Raw genomic sequence first — 19607 nt, forward strand, 5'->3', positions numbered from 1 at the left:
TACTGTGTATCAAACACTATTCTAAGCAGTGGGGTAGGAACAAGTTAATTAGGTTGGACACGGTCCCTGTCTTTCATAGAGCTCACAATCTAAGTAGGAAGGAGAACAGGAGAACTGAGGCACAGAGAAGTTAAGCGACTTGCCCAAGGTCACACAGCAAGAAATTGGCAGAGCTGGAATTAATAATAATAATGTTGGTATTTGTTAAGCACTTACTATGTGCAGAGCACTGTTCTAAGCGCTGGGGGAGATACAGGGTAATCAGGTTGTCCCACGTGAGGCTCACAGTCTTCATCCCCATTTTACAGATGAGGTCACTGAGGCCCAGAGAAGTTAAGTGACTTGCCCACAGTCACACAGCTGACAAGTGGCAGAGCTGGGATTCAAGCCCATGACCTCTGACTCCCAAGCCTGTGCTTTTTCCACTTTCACGCTGCTTCTAGGAAGGAGAACTGGAGAACTGAGGCACAGAGAAGTTAAGCGACTTGCCTAAGGTCACACAGCAAGAAATTGGCAGAGCCGGAATTAGAACTCAGGGCCTCTGATCCCAGGCCTGTACTCTTTCCTTTAGGCCACACTACTTCTCACACTGTAGCTGGGTGGAAGGCAAGGGCACTGTGGCTTGGGAGGCCTTGATTGTCTGGCACTCTCCACCTCTGTGGTGAGTACAGAAGGTGGTGGAGCTGACTAGCAGGGGGGTGGGTAGAACACAAGTTGCTGCACCCATCAGCAGTACATCCTCCAACCTGTTCTAGGCAGGGATAGCCATCCTGAAAAGCAGTAGGGTCAGAGGTCATGGGTTCGAATCCTGGATTTGCCACTTGTCAGCTGTGTGACTTTGGGCAAGGCACCTAACTTCTCTGTGCCTCAGTTACCTCATCTGTAAAATGGGGATTAAGACTGTGAGCCCCACGTGGGACAACCTGATTCCCTTGTGTCTACCCCACCGCTTAGAACAGTGCTCTGCACATAGTCAGCGCTTAACAAATACCACCATTATCATTATTATTATTATTAGGGGAAGGGATGATGATGATGATGATTAAGGTCCTTGTTTAGCGCTTACTATGCCAAGCACTGTTCTAAGCACTGGGGTAGGTACAAGTTAATCAGGTTGGACACAGTCCCTGTCCCACTAGGGGCTCACACTCTTACCCCCGTTTTACAGATGAGGTAATGGAGCCACAGAGAAATGAAGTGACATGCCTAAGGTCTCAAAGCAGACATGTGGCAGAGCTGGGATTAGAACCCAGGTCTTTCTGATTCCCAGGCCCGTGCTCTATCCACTAAGCCAAGTACAGGTAGTTCAGAAACAGCCCAGAGTCACATTCCCCCAATTAGACTGTAAGCCAGTCAAAGGCCAGGGACTGTCTCTATCTGTTACCGATTTGTACATTCCAAGCGCTTAGTACGGTGCTCTGCACATAGTAAGCGCTCAATAAATACTATTGAATGAATGAATTCCCCAGCCCTGGAGGCTGAATCAGATTCCCTCGCAGTGGTTCTGAGCCCGGGAGACCCCAAAACAAATCCAGGCTCCCCACGACCAGAATGAACCTCCAGAAGTCACTCTGAACTGGATCCTCTACCTAGGCCCTCCAGATCTGGACTCACCCATTGCCTAGGCCAGCAGAGAGATAGGCACCCTTGGCTTGCCCCTTGTGCCCGGAGAGAATTTTCTTTATGGAAAAAGCAGGGCCACTGTCAAGAGAAGAACGTGGGGATCCGAGTTTCCGCGCCCAGCTTCGTTTCTCCCACCTACACCATGCTCCCTCCTCTCTACTCTACCTAGAGACCCCAGCGGCTGAAATAACGATCATCACTGTGGTATCTGTTAAGGGCTTAGTGTGCCAAGCCCCGCATTAAGCGCTGGGGTAAACGCAAGCTAATCGATGTGCTTCCCACCCCATTCCTTCCCCAGCTCAGAAGCAGTCCAGAGCGAAGGCGGGAATTTACTTGGTGTGAGATCCGCAGTCCCCCTCTCTGGAAATGACATCCGAGTCTGTCCCCACTGGATTCGGCTCGCACTCGGTGTCCCTTTCCGGGGTACCTGCGGGAAAAAGGGGCACAGTGGTGAGTGACCGGGGAGGGTCGCCCATCCGTGGGAGAGGAGGAGCAGACAACTTGATGTTAACCCCGGGCTGGAAAAGGCCTTGGGTGTGAGGGACCACCCAGACGGGCCTGCTGCCTCCGGATGGAGCAGCCGCATCCTTGGAAGGCATTTATAATAATAATAATAATAATAATAATAATGTTGGTATTTGTTAAGCGCTTACTATGTGCAGAGCACTGTTCTAAGCGCTTGGAATGTACAAATCGGTAACAGATAGAGACAGTCCCTGCCCTTTGACGGGCTTACAGTCTAATGGGGGGAGACGGACAGACAAGAACAATAGCATCAGGTGGTCCCACATGAGGCTCACAGTTAATCCCCATTTTACAGATGAGGTAATTGAGGCCCAAAGAAGTGAAGTGACTTGCCCACAGTCACACAGCTGACAAGTGGCAGATCCTGGATTCGAACTCATGACCTCTGACTCCCAAGCCCGGGCTCTTGCAGAGAGGCAGCGTGGCTCAGTGGCAAGAGCTCGGGCTTTGGAGTTGGAGAGGTCATGAGTTCGAATCCCAGCTCTGCCACTTGTCAGCTGTGTGACTGTGGGCAAGTCATTTCACTTCTCTGTGCCTCAGTTACCTCATCTGCAAAATAGAGATTAAGACTGTGAGCCCCACGTGGGACAACCTGATTCCCCTGTGTCTCCCCCAGCGCTTAGAACAGTGCTCTGCACATAGTAAGCGCTTCACAAATACCAACATTATTATTATTTCCACCCAGCCACGCTGAAGTTCTTTATGGGAACTTGACACTGAATGGGAAGGGGTTCATCGGTGGGAGCGTCGATTACTTCTCCTGGGAAGGGAGTGGGGCCTGGGAAGAAAGGGCTTGGTTCGAGCCTTGTGATGGTGAACAGAAGGATAACTCAGCTCCCGCAGGAGGCCGAGCAACTGCCCCACCCGCAGTTCTGGCGCCATCTGGTGGAAAAAAAGGCCGAGAAAAGCCACCCCCCACCGCCCCCCCGCCCCCCGACCGCTCGGCCCCGGCCCAGACTAAGCGTCTGCCTCTTATCCGGTGGGCCGCACCACAGCGTCGGCACTCAAGGATTTTCACACCAAATAGATTCACAGGGAACGCTCGTGGTTGCCCGAGTGTTTATCGCTTTTCTGAACGAAGAGTCACTTAGCAAGGTCTTAACCTTCCCTCGGTTTTTCTCTGGAAACCGACTTGTGGTTTGAGAATTTGCTTAGAAATATGAGAATTTGGAAAGCCCAGCCATAACAACACAAAATGAAAATAGATCTTCCAGTGACCCCAGAGACTCTCTCTCTCTCACACATACACCCCATACACACACACACCCCATACACACACACACCCATACACACACACACACAAAGAGCCCTCCTCACTCCTGCAATATCTCTCCTTCTCCAATTAACGCAAACCATTCCCAGACTACAAGCAGGGCCTGCCCCACCCCACGCCATCAGAAACAATAATAATAATAGTAATAATGTTGGTATTTGCTAAGCGCTTACTATGTGCAGAGCACTGTTCTAAGCGCTGGGATAGATACAGGGTAATCAGATTGTTTCACGTGAGGCTCACAGTCTTAATCCCCAATTTACAGATGAGATCACTAAGGCACAGAGAAGTTAAGGGACTTGCCCACAGTCACACAGCTGACAAGTGGCAGAGGTGGGATTCGAACCTATGATCTCTGACTCCCAGGCCCGGGCTCTTTCTGGCCCCTGCTCCAGCCCAATCAATCCATGGCATTTACAGTGTACAGTAATGTACAGTGCTCTACTAAGCACCTGGGAGAGTACAATGTAATAGAGTTGCAGACATGATCCCTGCCCCCAGGAGCTTAAAGTCTAGTGGAGAAGCACCTTGGGCTAGTGGAAAGAGCCCGGGGCCTGGGAGGCAGAGGACCAGGGTTCGAATCCCAGCTCTGCCGCTCGTCTGCAGTGTGACTTTGGGCAAGTCACTCGACTTCTCTGAACTTCAGTTCCCTGATCTAATAAATGGGGATTCACTTCCTGTTCTCCCTCCTACTTAGACTGTGAGCCCCATGTGGGATCTGATTAACAGTTATCTAGCCCAACGCTTAGTACTTGGTACATAGCATGTGCTTTACAAAAACATGATGATGATGATGATGATGATGATAATTAGTGGGGAAGACAGACATTAGACTGTAAGATCTTGTGGGCAGGAAATGTGTCCGTTAGATTGTTATATTGTACTCTCCCAAGCGCTTAGTACAATGCTCTGCACACAGTAAGTGCTCAATAAATACAATTGACTGACTGACAAAATATATTACAGATAGGGGAAACAGCAGAGCATAAAGACATGCACCTAAGAGTTGTGGGGCTGGGAATGGGGTGAGTGTCAGAATGCTTTAGGGGGACAGACCCACGTGCATAAGTAATAATAATAATAATAATGAATAATAATTAAGGTAATTGTTAAGCATTTACTATATGCCAGGCGCTCTACTAAGCACTGGGGTGGATACAAGCAAATTGGGTTGGACACAGTCCCCATCCCATGTGGAGCTCAGTCTCAATCCCCATTTTACAGATGAGGTAATTGAGGCCCAGAGAAGTGAAGTGACTTGCCCAAGGTCACACAGCAGACAAGTGGCAGAGCCGGGATTAGAACCCATGACTCTCTGACTCCCAGGCCCGTGCTCTATCCACTATGTCACGCTGTTTCATATGACACAGAAGGGAGGGTCAATACAGTGGGGAGATTAGGGGTTAGTAGGGGAAGTGCTCTTGGAGGAGATAGGATTTAGGGTTTTGAATGTGGGAAGAGTAATAATAATGTTGGTATTTGTTAAGCGCTTACTATGTGCAGAACACTGTTCTAAGCACTGGAGTAGGTACAGGGTAATCAGGTTGTCTCATGTGAGGCTGACAGTTAATCCCCATTTGACAGATGAGGTAACTGAGGCACAGAGAAGTGAAGTGACTTGCCCACAGTCACACAAGTGACAAATGGCAGAGCAGCGATTTGAACCCATGACCTCTGACTCCCAAGCCCGGGCTCTTTCCATGCTCTGAGCCATGCTCTGTTGCATATGAAGGGGATTTCAGGATGGAGGGAGGGTAGAACCAAGGGGTCAGCAGAGAGACAGGCTGGATCAACCTGAAGCGAGTAGGTGGGCATTAAAGAAGCGTATTGTTCAGGCCGGGTTGTGATAGGAGATTAGAGAGGTAAAGTAGGAGAGGAAGAGCTGATTGAGTGCCTTAAAGCTGATGGTGAGGAGTTTGTTTGATGTGGAGGTGGATGGGCAGTCATTGGAGCCCAGGGAGGGAGAGAAATCGGTGGCAGCCTAAAGTCTTTCAATGCTGAAAAGATTAGGAAGGGCAGTGCCTGGGGCTGGGCCTGGGGCTGGGACCACTGGGACTGTTTGACTGAGCTGTGAGGAACCTGAAACTCCACTCCTCTAGCCCGTAGTGTCCAACTGCTGCCCTTTTATTAATAATAATAATAATAATAACAATGGTATTTGTTAAGCGCTTTCTATGTGCCAAGCACTGTTCTAAGCACTGAGATAGATACAGGGTAATCAGGTTGTCCCACGTGGGGCTCACTATCTTAATCCCCATTTTACAGATGAGGTAACTGAGCCACCATATCTGTCTCATAAGTTGTTTTTGTGAGTACATGATGTTTAACCCACTGTTGGGTACCTGATAATTATGTCTCCACTATTGGTTTTCTTCTGGGTGCATTTTCTTTTCTTTTTTCTTTTCTTTTGCACTTTATGTATCTTTACTTATGAAGGGGTATTCGTGTCTGTTCAGTCTTCACCTGTTTAGCTGCTTTATGGCTGGAATGGTGTTACTGTTGTTTGTTTCGCCTTTTCCCTCCTAGCCCTCCCAGGGCTAATTGAGTTCCCTGCACACAGTGGCTTATCATAAATCCTCAACAACATCCCCATTTCCAAACACAGGCAGGAACCCTCACACATATTTCAGCATTTATCTTTCCTACTGTGGTTTTCGGTTTCAGGTGATATTTTTCAGACATAGATAGTTAGCCAGCGCCTTTGTTTCTGAGAAACTCATAAGGTCTTTTCAGAAATTATCTTTAGGTTTTTGGAAGAAGTATTGTTCCTAAATTCAAAGAATTATTATTAACGATTTCACCCTCATAACATTCCTAGCAAGAGGCTAGAAATTACTATTCCCATTTTACAGATGAGACAATAAAAGACCAAAGACATGAAACATTTGACCTCAGGGTTCACTGCAGATTCAAGGCTGAACTAAGAATAAAAGCTACATTTCCTTAAAACCATCTCTCTGGCCACTTCAACTTCCATTTGTCTTTTTTAAAAAGCAGTCTCAATCAATCTCATATTTTATGGTATTTGTTAAGCGCTTACAATGTGCCAGGCACTGGGTGCTAGGTACTAAACTAAGCACAGGGGTAATAATAATAATGTTGGTATTTGTTAAGCACTTACTATGTGCAAAGTACTGTTCTAAGCACCAGGGAGGATACAAAGTGATCGGGTTGTCCCACGTGGGGCTCACAGTCTTAATCCCCATTTTACAGATGAGGTAACTGAGGCCCGGAGAAGTCAAGTGATTTGCCCAAAGTCACACAGCTGATAAGCAGCTGAGCCAGGATTTGAACCCATGACCTCTGACTCCCAAGCCCGGCTCTTTCCACTGAGCCACGCTGCTTCTCCTAAATAGAAGATAATTAAATGGGACATGTTCCACATGGGGCTCATTTACAGGTGAGCTAAATGAAGCACAGAAAAGTTAAGTGACTTGTCCAAGGTTACACCGCAGACAAGTGGCAGAGCTGGAATTAGAACTCGGGTCCTCTGACATCCTGCTCTTTCCAGAAGGTCATACTGCCAGACTGCTTCCCACTGGGCCACACTGCTTGTTGTCAATCATATTTATTGAGCCCTTACTGTGTCCAGAGTACTGTATAAGCACTTGGGAGAGTACAGTACGATACATTTGGTAGATATGATCCCTGCCCACAAGGAGCTTACAGTTAAAGAGGAAGAGAGACCATAAAATAAGTTTTGGATAGGTACAAAAATGCTGGTGGGGGGATGGGGTGAGTGCTTATGGAGTGCAAAAGGGAGGGTGAATAGGGGAAATAGAGGCTTAGTCAGGGAAGGCCACTTGAGATATGACTTTAGGAGGGCTTTGAAGGTGGGGAGAGAGGTAATCTGTCAGATATGAAAAAGAAGGGACTTCCAAGCCACAGGTAGGGCATGGGCAAGGGGTCGGCAGTGAGATAGATGAGATCAAGATACAGTGAGTAGATTGGCGTTCGAGGAGTGGAGTGTGCAAGCTTGTAATAGATTAAGAAGGTATGCTAGGAGTGAGAGACCTGATTGAATGTCTTAATGCCGATGGTATGGAAATTCTATTTGATGTGGAGGTTTATGGGCAGCCTCTGGATGTTTTTGAGGAGTGGGGAAACACGGACTGAAAGTTTTTTTTATAAAAATGATCCAGGCAGCAGAGTGAAGTATGGACTGGAGAGGGGAGAGAGAGGAGACAGGGAGGGCAGCACAGAAGCTGATGCAGTAGACAAAGTGGAATATGGTAAATGCATAGATCGCGTGATAAAAATGTGGATGGCCGATTCTAGAGATGTTGTGAAGGTAGAACTAACAGGAGTTGGTGACAGATAGAACACCTGGGTTGAATGAAAGAAATAAGTTGAGAATAATGCCATGGTTATGGGCTTGTGAAGAAGGGAGGTGAGTGGCATTGTCTACAGTGACGGGAAGAACAGGGTTTGGTTGGGAAGACAAGGAGTTCTGCTTCGAATGTGTTAAGTTTGAGGTGTAGGTGAACATCTTAGTAGAGCTGTCCTGAAGGCAGGAGAAAATGTGAGACCGCAGAGGGGTCAGGGTTGGAGATGTAGATTTGGGAATCGCTGACGTAGAGATGGTAGTTGACACCGTGGGTGTGAATTAATTCTCCAAGGTATCCGGTGTAGTTGGAGAACAGAAAGGGATCCAGAACCAAGCCTTGAGGAACCCTCTCAGATAAAGGGTGGGAGGTAGAAGAGAAGCCTGCGAAAGAGTCTGAGAAGGAACAGCCAGAGAGATAAGAAAAGTTAGAAAATTCCAGTGGTTTCAAAGGAACAATTTTTTTTTCCTTTTTTTTGCAAGTTTGGGAAAGCTGCCAGTTTCTGTGATGAAAACTTAGAAGCTGCAGCTACCATCACAAAGTCTCAAGAAGTCTCTTGGTTCTCTTGCAGGGGTTTTAAGGAGTGGGGAAGGCACTAGGGGATCCAGAAAACAGTGATGGCTGCATGGACTGATATGAAAAAGCAGAAACAGAGTCCTCTTGCCAATGAGGCAGAATAATAATAACAATAATAATTGTACTATTTCTGTTAAACAGAAGGAATAAAAGTGCCCGTAGCCCTAATCTGTGGTTATTATTCTGGCTGTTGAGTCTTAATCCACTCTGAACTTTACCCACACCTGTACCCACAGGATAATAAAAACAGACTTGCAGATAAGATGAAAAGTTTACCACCCTTTTTTTTTTTAAGCAGCCCTCCCCTCCAGCAACCAATTTACTAATCCAACCTAGATCGTTACCTACCCCATATTTATTTGAGGCTGCATTATATCTAAACAGTCCGATTGGGCTGTGAAGCCATTCAGTTTTGAGTTTTTTTAGTGGTATTTGTTAAGTGCTTACTATGTGTCAGACACTGTTCAAAGTGCTGGGGTAGATACAAGTTAGGCACAGTCCCTGTCCCACATGGGGGTCACGGTCTAAGTAGGAGGGAGAACAGTCAGTCAATCATATTTATTGAGCACTTACTGTGTGCAGAGCACTGTACTAAGCGCTTGGGAGAGTATAGCATAACAATGAACAGACACATTCCGTGCCCACAACAAGCTTATAGTCTAGAGGGGGAGACAGACATGAATATAAATAAATAAATGACAGATGTGTACATAAGTGCCGTGGGACTGGAAGACGGGGATGAAAAAAGGGATCCAATCAGGGCGACGCAGAAGGGAGTGGGAGAAGAGGAAAGGGGGGTTTAGTCAGGGAAGGCTAGGAGATATGCCTTCAATAAGGCTTTGAAATGGGGCAGAGTAATTGTCTGACAGACTTGAGGAGGAAAGGCGTTCCAGGCCAGAAGGAGGGGGTGGGCAAGGGGTCAGCAGAGAGATAGACAAGATCGAGGTACAGCGAGAAAAAGGCAGGGATTCCTACCTTGGTGTTTGACTCTGGTCCCGGGGTCACAGACGGAGTGCTTCGTGCAGCGGGCGCAGGTGTTGATGGCAGAGGTGGTGCAGTACATCCCGTCTTTGCACTGGCAGATCCGATGAGATCTCCCGGAACAAGGTGCCTTCTCCACGAGGTCATCTGGAAGAAAAGATCTTTGAAGCTGGTGGGGGAGAGATCCTCAGAGAGAGGTGGTGGAAGAGATGGAAGCACAGAACCTACAGGCCAGAAAGTTTTGTGCAGCAGGGAGACTATTCAATCAATCGATCAATATAAATCAGTCAATCAGTAGCACTTATCGAGTGCTTCCTGGGTGCAGAGCACTGTACCAAGCACTTGGGTGAATACAGTAGAATAATAATACTGACATTTAAGCACTTACTATGTGCAAAGCATTGTTCTAAGTGCTGGGGTTGATACAAAGTAATCACGTTGTCCCACATGGGGCTCACAGTCTTAATCCCCATTTTACAGATGAGGTAACTGAGGCACAGAGAAGTTAAGAGACTTACCCTAATTCACACAGCTGATAAGTGGCAGAGCTGGGATTAGAACCCATGACCTCTGATTCCCAAGCCCGGGATCTTTCTACTAAGGACATGAATCCTACCCTTTTGGAGTTAACAAGCTACAGGAGGGGAAAAACATTTAAGCTACAGATAAGAAGTAATAAAAATAATAATAATTATGGTATTTATTAAGCCCTTACTACATGTCAAGCACAGTTCTAAGTGCTGGGGGAGATACAAGTTAATTAGGTTGGACACAGTTCCTGTCTGACATTTGGCTCAGAGTCTAAGTAGGAGGGGGAACACCTATTGAATCCCATTTTACAGTTGAGGGAACTGAGGGACAGAGAAATTAAGTGACTTGCCCAAGGTTACACAGCAGGAAAAAGGTACTTGTTAAGCACTTATTATATCCCAAGCACTGTTCTAAGTGCTGCGGTAGATATACCTTAATCAGGTTGGACACAGTCCCTGTCCCAAATGGGACTAGCATTCTTAATCCCCATTTTCCAGATGAGGAAACTGAGGTTCAGAGAAGTTAAGTGACTTGCCCAAGGTCACAAAGCAGAGAAGTGGAGGAGCCGGGATTAGAACCCAGGTCCTTCTGACTTCCACACCCATGCTCTATCCACTAAACCATGCTGCTTCTTAAATGAGGGAGCAGGGATTAGAACCCAGGTCCTTTGACCCCTAGGCTATGTTGCTGCCTAAGTAACTGAGTAAATAGAAGATGCACGAATGTTATTAGGGTTTTGTGAAAACTTAAATTATTAGACAGCACCAAAGGACTGGAGAAGCAGTGGGAGATAGAAAATGGGAGATTAGGCATTAATCAGGGAAGGCCAGCTGGAGGAGAGGTAATTTCATAAGGTTTTGAAGATGGGGAGAACTGTGGTCTGTTGGACATGAAAAAAAGGGAGGTCCAGACAGGGGAGGGCGAGAGCAAGATGTTGGAGGCAGGAGAGATAAGAACGAGGCACTGTGAGTAACTTGAGCAGAATGAAGAATGTAAAATGGAATAAAATGGAATGTAAAAGGGAGAAAGCTGATTAAGTGTCTTAAATCCGATGTTCAGGAATTTCTGCTTGACGCTGAGAGGAATGAATAACCATTGGAGGTTTTGGAGGACTGCAAAAACATGTGCAGAAAAATGTTTAAGAAAATTAATCTGGGCAGCAGAGTAAAGTATGGGCTGGAGAGGACAGGGCGTGGAGCAAGGAGGTCAACAAGGAGGCTGATGCAGTAGTCAAGGTGGGCTGTGACAAGCAACTGGACCAATGTGGTGGCCATTTTGATGGAGAAATAGAAATGGATTCTGGAAATGTTGTGGAGGAAGAACCAACAGTATTTGGTGACAGGCGGATTATGGGGGTTGAAAGAAAGGGAGGAATCCAGAATAATGCTTGAGAAACAGGGCTCGAGAGACAAGGAGGATAGCAGAATTATTGACTGCAGTGGGAAATTTAGCTGGAGGAGAGAATTTGGGAGAGAAGAAGAGGACTTTAGTCATGTTGAACTTGAGGAGTCAAGAGGGCGTCCAGGTAGAGATGTCCTGGAGGCAGGTGGAGATGCAGATAACAGATGGAGAGGCATCATGGCCAGAGGAATAGATTCAGAAGTCATCTGCATAGAGGTGGCAGTTGAAGTCATGAAAGCAGATGAGTTCCCCTAAGGAGTGAGTGTAAAATAAGATGAGAAAAGGACCCAAAACAGATCCTTGAACAACACCAACATTTAGGGAATGCAAGGTAAAGGAAGACTTTAAGAAAAATCAGTCAATCTGATTTATTGAGCACTTAATGTGTGCAGAGCAGTGTTCAAAGCACTTGGGAGTACAGTATGACAGAGTTGGTAGACATGTTCCCTGCCTACAAAGAAGCTGAAAAGGATTTGCCAGAAAGATAAGAGGAGAACCCGCAGAGAATTGTGCCCGAAAAATGAGGTTAGATACTGCTTCTGAGGGAAGGGAATGGTTCCCAGTGTAAAAGGCAGCAGAGAGATCAAGAAGGATTAAGACAGAGTAGAATCTGTTAGATATGGCAAAGAGAAGGTGACGTGGTGGCTTAGAGAGTATATTCTGAATGGAGTGAAAGGGAGGAAACCGAATTGTAAAAGGGTCAAAAAGGGAGTTGGAGGACAGGAAATGGAGACTGGAGAGTATAGGGCCCATGGGAGGAATTTGGACAGGAATGGGAGGTGGAGGGTGGGAACAATAGCTAGAGGATGCAGTGGAATACAGGGAAGAATCTTCTCTTTAAGACAAAGGAGACACTGAAGCCAGCAGGGAAGGGGCTGTTAGAGAGTGAGGGCCTGAATATGGTGGTCAGGGAAGGGAGAAGAATGGGCAAAGACTCAAAGGGATAAGGTTTCCTCAGCCCACTCCTGTCTAGACAGAGTCGGGGTGGCTCTAGCCAGAGTTAAACTACCTCCACCTAGCAGGCTGGGAAAACTCCAACAATCCCAGACTCCCGGGCAGAATTTCCAGGGGCAGAATTTCAGATGGCTGGTAATGTCCTTTACATGGAGGTAGAAGTCATCAGATGACTGCTTCAACTTCTCTAAATCCTCTCCTTGAAAAGTATGGCTGACATCTTTTCATTTTGAGCACAGAGGCAATATTAGGGCAGAGCATCAATGGGACAGGGTGGGTAAGGGCTGGGAGAAATGCAGATCATTTCTGAATTTCACTTATTTTGTGTTCACCCCAGTGCTTAGCACATTGCTCAACACAAAGTAAGTTATTATTAAGCATCATTACTATTAAATGAGGGGATATATGGACAAGAAGAGAAGAAGGGAAAAGAAGAGGAAGATGAAAAGAAGAAAAAGGAGAGGGAAGCAGAGAATGAGAAAGAAGAAGGAAGGGGGAAAAAGAAGACCGTCCCTAGAGGGCGCTAGAGTCTGGGTCTGTTACTTCTACTGTTCCCTAATGATAATAATAATAATTATTATTATTATGGTATTTGTTACGCACTTACTATGTGCCAGACACTTTTCTAAGCTCTGGGGTAGATACAAGATAATCGGGTTGGACATAGTACCTGTCCCACATTGGGCTCACATCTTTAATCCCCATTTTACAGATGAGGTAACCGAGGGCCAAAAAAGTTGAGTGACTTGCCCAAGGACACACAACAGCCTGGTGGTTTCCTCTGTTGCACCCTCTCCCAGCCTGGCCCTGCTACTCTCTAGTGATGATGGCAGTGGGTGACAGCACCGGATGGGGAAGGGTGGCAGCAACTCTCAATGGCTAGGTCCTCGTGGCCCAAGAGCAAAGGAAGAGAGAAGCCTCTGGCCTGGACCCTGAGCCTGGTGATGATGATCAGAACCCCACAGATCCTGCTTAAAGGCTAGAAGACCCGTCTTGCTTGCTGGGGCAAGAGCCGCCATCTTGGGTCCATCTCTAACACCTTTCCAGCTCCAAAGGACGGGGTGGAGTGAGCTAGCTAGGGCTATCTGTGCTGCCCACTAAGTTTTGCCCCCAACGAGCTGAACCCACGGGAGTATCCCTTCTTAATTTTCATGAAGTCAGTACTTACACCCAAAGGCTACTAGGTTACATGCCTTCAGGCGTAACGCAAGTCTGACTGCAGAGTCATTTCATATATGCCGGGCTCCCCTCCTCAAGTGGGGAAGGTCATCGACGGTCTTTGGCTCCAAATGCAACACAGCTCAAGTCCACTGAGAGAAGCTGAGCCCCAGTCAGGCCTGGCGACAGACACTGGGCCATTGCACATCAGATATGTCCACCCTACCCCAGGGGACTTTCACTTCTGGCCCTCACTTCCTCCCACCAAAATCCCCAAAAGTAGGGACAACCTCTCAGTGTTTCATCCATCTCTCCTAAAACTGTGCAGGTAGAAAATATCAAACGGTTCAATAAGGGTTTGGAAGAATGTGTATACTGATAAATTCTTAATGTTTTTCTAGAGGGAAGAATTGGGGGTTTCAGAGGGCCTACCCCTATGGATAGATGTCCAGGTGGGACATTGCCGCTTCAAACATCCTGATGTCCCCATCAGAGACAGGCAGACAGGTGGTCTGACCCAGCCTAGCACTGCTGATGGCCATACACAACCATGTGTGGCCCTGCAGGTCCAGCTGGGATGGGCTCCTTGGAGTTGAAGGGGATGAGGGAAAAATGATCCTCCTTTCCTCGGTGTTGGGAGCCTAAGCAATATACCTCGTGAGCAGCTGACACAGGCTTCACAGTAATACTTCTGGGCTTTCTGGATCAGATAATAGTCTTTCTGACAGGTTTTTCCGCAATCCTTCTTGGGATCTTGAGGACAATCTCTGAGCTTCTCCTCATCTGGAAAAGAAACCAAAGTAAAACTCTAATTCTCGGCCCTTCGTAGAGAGGCTGGCAAGGCTCCTGGAGCACACCCTGTCCTGGCACTGAAGATTCTGGCCTCTGCCGGCCTGTTGGCAAGTGAATAAAAAAAACTTGGCAGTTATGGTCCTGGCTCCTGACTCTCTGGCTTTTTCTGAGGTTGCTGCTATTCCAAGCCGGGGACCCTTGTCCTTTCTGAGTGGGACTACCTGGGAGAGTGGTTCTTTAGGAAAGGTGGCTGAACTTCTTGAGGGTTCTGCTCTCCCACAGGGGTGTGCCTGGACCCAAGTGAAGGGAGTGGAATCCAGGTGGAGAGAAGGCGAGGTAGGATGGTGTAGCTGTAAACCTCGCCCTCCTCGCTCCACCTAGGTCATGGAGCTTGGAATAAGTCAAGTCAAACCATACATCCTGTGGGCCTCAATCCCGCAAGCTGGGTTTGCATCCCGGTCGAATAGGAGGAGGGTGGAGCAAAGGAGGTGGTCCCCTGGTCCCATGGGTCCCCAGAACCCACGGGATGCTGCCACATGCATGAACAGGTAGAGAAGTTGTGATCTTGGCAGGGCAACAAGTCCCAGCAGCCTCCAGGAACCACCTTGTTCACGATCCGCACCACTCCTGCCACATACTGGACCTTGGTCTGGTGACGGGTCTGCATCCCTGGAGCTGGACTTCAGCTGGGATAGGCTCCCTTCTTTTGACTTCACTTTCTGACCCCTCCCTGGGCTCCAACTTCCTCTCCTCAGCTTCCTCCATCTCTCCCCATCCCCAGGCCCTCCACCTAGAGGAAGGGAGCCTAACGGACACCTCTTCCTAGCCCCCAGCCTCCACCAGCTCTCTGCTGAACAAGCTGATTGAGACTGTGTAGACGGGCCTGTTGTCAAAGGTCAAAAATTTCCCCTGGGGAGCACAAGATCATTTTTTTCTCTTTTGCCCGGAAGAGACATGCCTGGGTAAAAACACCGGCAAAATGCCCCACCCACTGGTCCTCGGCAACCAACAATGGCGCCTGCTGGCTGGCTTCCAGGACCGGCCCGTCCCAGCCGCATCCGCTTCAGCACGGCGGGTGGGGTGCTCTCTCTTGTGAGTCACTGCTCGCCAGGCTGTGGGGGCGACCCCATTCAAAACATCCTGCCTACTGCTCCCCACCCCCGCTCCCCCCAACCAGGGACATCAAACAGCCCTGGGCTATAAATACCGCCACAGTGTTTTCACTCTTCTTCCCTGGCAGAATCGTGCCCCACAGGGGGGACAAGTAGTGGTGAGGAGGGGGTTGGCAAGGAAGTTCACTTCCTCCCGTGACCAGGGTTGAGGGTAGGGCAGAGATTTATGGAAACTCATAGGCACCACCAGCAGGCAGAGACTCTACATTTTTCTGAGCTACCCCGCCTAGATAGTGCTTCTCTGGGGAAGCCAGTCTTCTAGGAAGTTAATGTGAGGAGAGGAAGCAATCTACAAAGTCAGGGCAACTGAGTCTTAGTCCATATTCCGCCTCTGACTTTGCTGCGTGACCTTTGGCTACTTCCTTTACCTCTCCGCGCTACAGTTTCTAGGGCTCTTCCTCCTTCAGGCTCCTAAATATGCACCACCTAGAGCTCCTTGAAATACAGGTGTTCGCCCAATGGACAATGGGACAGTGGAGATTGGTCGCCCCCTTGAGGGCAGGGACAAGGTTCCTTTTTGCATCTGGTGTTCTCTCCTAAGCGCACGCACAAGTTGCTCCACACCATCGATAGGATGATAGATTACTGTTGAACCAAATGTCAGTCATCAACTCAAAGACTCCACCTAGAGCTGGCCACTTTTATAGGCCTTTCCCGGGCCTCCCAGACCTTTCCCCGGGCTGTTGTTCTCCTCACTTACTCTCGGGGCAGCGGAAGCAGCAGCTCTGAGAAGTTGCATTGTAGTAGTGAGTGGAGTTATCTGGACAGGCTGCTCGGTTGGATCTTCCCTGCAAGGTTAGAATGGTAGGGTTAGAGTCACATTCACCCGATTCCAAAACACAATACCACTTAATCCTCCGGACTGGAATGCTCTCCCAGCTCCTCCAAGAGGCTTTCCCTGACTAAGCCCTCCTTTCCTCTTCTCCCTTCTGCATCGCCCTGACTTGCTCCCTTTATTCAACCCCCGTCCCAGCCCCTCAGCACTTATGTACATCGCTGCAATTTATTTACTTAGATGTCTGCCTCCCCTTCTAGACTCACTGTGGACAGGGAATGTGTCTATCGTTATATTGTACTCTCCCAAGTGCTTAGTACAGTGCTCCCTCCTAATGACTGAATGAAGCTTCTCTCTCAAATGATATTCTAACCCTCTGTTCAAAATCCCCTCCTTCCATTAAGCCTTCCAGGACTAACTCCTCTGGCAATTGTCTCTATGTGTTTCCAAATTGTACTTTCCTAGCTCTTAGTACAGTGCTCTGCCTATAGCAAGTAATCATAAATATGATTGAATGATTATTCCAGTCCCTGCAGCATGGTTTAGTGGATAGAGCATGGGCGTGGGAGGTCATGGGTTCTAATCCCAGCTCTGCCGCTAGTCTGCTGTGTGACCTTGAGCAAGTCACTTCACTTCTCTATACCTCAATTACCTCATCTGTAAAATAGGGATCGAGACTAAGACTTCCCAGACAAAGCCTTTCTTTTCCTCAGCTCCCCCTATCCTCCACGTCACTCCAACTTACTCCCTTTTGTCTACTCCCTCTCCCCCACAACAGCACTTGTGTATATATGTATATACAATTCTATTTATTTATATTAATGCCTGTTTACTTGTTTTGACATGTATGTATCTATAATTCTATTTATTTATATTGATGCCTGTTTACTTGTTTTGATGTCTGTCTCCCCCCTTTTAGATTGTGAGACCGTCACTGGGCAGGGATTGGCTCTATCTGTTGCCGAATTGTACATTCCAAGTGCTTAGTACAGTGATCTGCATAAGGTAAGCGCTCAATAAGTATGATTGAATAAATGAATGAATATGATTGAATGAATGAATGACTGTGAGACCCATGTGGGAGAGGGACTGTGTCCAACCTGATTTACTTGTGTCTACCCCAGCACTTAGAAGAGGGCCTGCCACATAGTAAGTGCTTATCAAATGCTACAATTATTATTATTACTAAACTAGGTACATGTGTCTAATAACATTTACATTCTGAACTCTCTTATAATAATGATGGTGCTTGTTAAGTGCTTACTATGTGCACAGCACTGTTCTAAGTGCTAAGAAGGATACAAGGTGATCAGGATGTCCCACATGGGGCTCACAGTCTTAATGTCCATTTTATAGATGAGGTAACTGAGGCACAGAGAAGTTAAGTGACTTGCCCAAAGTCACACAACTGACAAGCGGCAGACCCGGGATTTGAACCCATGACCAGCGACTTCCCAGCCTGTGCTCTTTCCACTGAGCCACGCTGACCTTCGCCTTCTCATATGTCATATATTTGTGTTAGTCCTGTCTTCCCTGTTAGACTGTGAACTCCTTGGATTATCGGCCTCCTCATTTGCCTCCCTGCCTCTAGCCTTTCCCCCCCTCCAGTCCATACTACCCGCTGCTGCACAGATCACTTCTCAAAATGACACTCAGCACACATCTCTCCACTCCTCGAAAACCTCCACTGATTTTCCATTTCCCTCTACATCGAACAAAAACTCCTAAAGATCATCTCTCTCCCATCCCTCCCAATTTTACATATTGGCTCGCTTTTTCTGCTACTATCCAGTTTGCACTCTTGGTTCTTCCAAGGCTCACTTTCCAAATGTACCTCACTCTCACCTTTCCCGCCTCTCCCCCCTCATTCATGCTACTCTCCCTGTCTGGGTATTCCCCCTTCCCCAAATCTGTCAGACCCAGTTCTTCCTATCTTCAATGTCTTCCTAAAATCCCATCTTTTTTAACAAGGCTTCCCTAATTCCCAACATTTCAAACTAAATCAACCCATTGTTATCAGCCTCCTCTCTGACCTCTCTGCTTCCTGGTTCTCCCTACTCCAGTCCTTACTTTACTCTGCTGCCAGAATCAATTTTCAAAAAAAAGTTCAGTTCACATCTCCCCACTCCTCGAAAACCTCTATTAGTTGCCCACATAACTCTGCATCAAACAGAGACTCCTTATCATCAGCTTTAAAGCACTGTCAGCTTATCTCCTATCTCACCTTACTGATTTCTTACTGCAACCCAACCCGCACCCTTCATTCCTCCAATGCCAACCTACTCACTGTACCTTGATTTCATCTATCTCGCCGCCTCCCCCTCTCCCATGTTCCGCCTCTGGCCTAAAACTCCATTATTCTCCCATCTTCAAAGTCTTATTAAAGTCTCATGTCCTCCAGGAGACCCTCCCCGATTTAAGTCTTCATTTGCCCTATTCCTTCTCCCTTCTCCATCAATCTTTGCACTTGGATCCAAACCCCTGAAGCACTTATTCACCTCACCCTCAGCCACATAGCACTTACGTACCTAGTCATAATTTATTTTACAGTCTGTCTCCCCCTTTAGACTGAAAGCTCCTGGTGGGCAGGGAGCGTGCCTGTCAACTCTGTTGTATTTACTCTCCCAAGTGCTTAGTATAGTGCTCTGCACATAACAAGTGCTCAATAAAGGTCACTGATTGATTCATTTATTGATCCACTTCTAGTACTTAAGTATCCATTCTCAGTCCTTGTGTATATTCAATTGTACTTTCATTTATTCTGATTCCTCTATTTGCAAATACTTGTATATCTGTCTCTCCCATTACTGTGTAAGCTCCTTGTGGGCAGGGATCATATCTACCCTTCTTTGAACTTTCCCAAACACTTATCTTTTGGATGGTCTTTGTTAAGTATTTACTGCCTGCCAGGCACTGTACTAAGCACCAATTACCGTGCATAGCACCTAGTGGACACTCATTAAATACCATTACTACTTCTCTCTAAAGGCAGTGTTGAAAGATGAAATCAATTTCACAAACTGGGGGAAAAAAACCTCTTGAAAAGTTATCGGGGAAGAAATCCAAACACCTAATAGGAGGGAGACCAATATGGCATTACTAAAAGGATCCTCAGCCGAGCCCCTGGACAGGTCTTCAAGAATGAATCACAAATCCAGGAGAGGAAACATCAAAAGAAAATAAAATACAAGACAGAACACTGAGCCTGGGCTGAAAATTGAGTTTGTGGAAGAGAATATTGCAGTGATTTCACCTGTTGGCAACTCTCCAGACTGGTTGGCAGCCAGCTGGGAGGTATCCACAGAATTTATTCAGTGCTCTGCACAAAGTAAACACTAAATAAATACCACTGATTGATAGGGATATAGGAGTGGTCAAACCAGCTTCAGGGTGGGCGGATGTGGCTGGCTCCAGAACCAGTTAACCGTTTTCAGGGCAGTTGGGGGACAGAGGGCAGAGTCTAACAGGATTTTGTTCAGGTTTATGGTCTCAGATGATGCTTACAAGGGGTTCAGGGTCTC

The 19607-nt window shown here is 47.2% G+C and overlaps 1 protein-coding gene across 2 annotated transcripts in view; it reads right to left on the bottom strand.

Moving 5' to 3' along the window:
* Positions 1-19607, bottom strand: part of TNFRSF8 (TNF receptor superfamily member 8) — a 75905-nt gene that overhangs the window by 33692 nt on the left and 22606 nt on the right. For both annotated transcript variants that reach the window (XM_029064647.2, XM_029064646.2), the window contains exons 2-5: positions 16012-16099; positions 14002-14130; positions 9298-9450; positions 1957-2050 (exon numbers count right to left, since the gene is read on the bottom strand). In XM_029064647.2, the coding sequence (XP_028920480.1) occupies positions 1957-2050; positions 9298-9450; positions 14002-14130; positions 16012-16099 (464 nt within the window). The remainder of the gene's footprint in view (positions 1-1956; positions 2051-9297; positions 9451-14001; positions 14131-16011; positions 16100-19607) is intronic.

The sequence above is a fragment of the Ornithorhynchus anatinus genome, chromosome 5 (genome assembly GCF_004115215.2).
Source record: "Ornithorhynchus anatinus isolate Pmale09 chromosome 5, mOrnAna1.pri.v4, whole genome shotgun sequence".
Lineage (NCBI taxonomy): Eukaryota > Metazoa > Chordata > Mammalia > Monotremata > Ornithorhynchidae > Ornithorhynchus > Ornithorhynchus anatinus.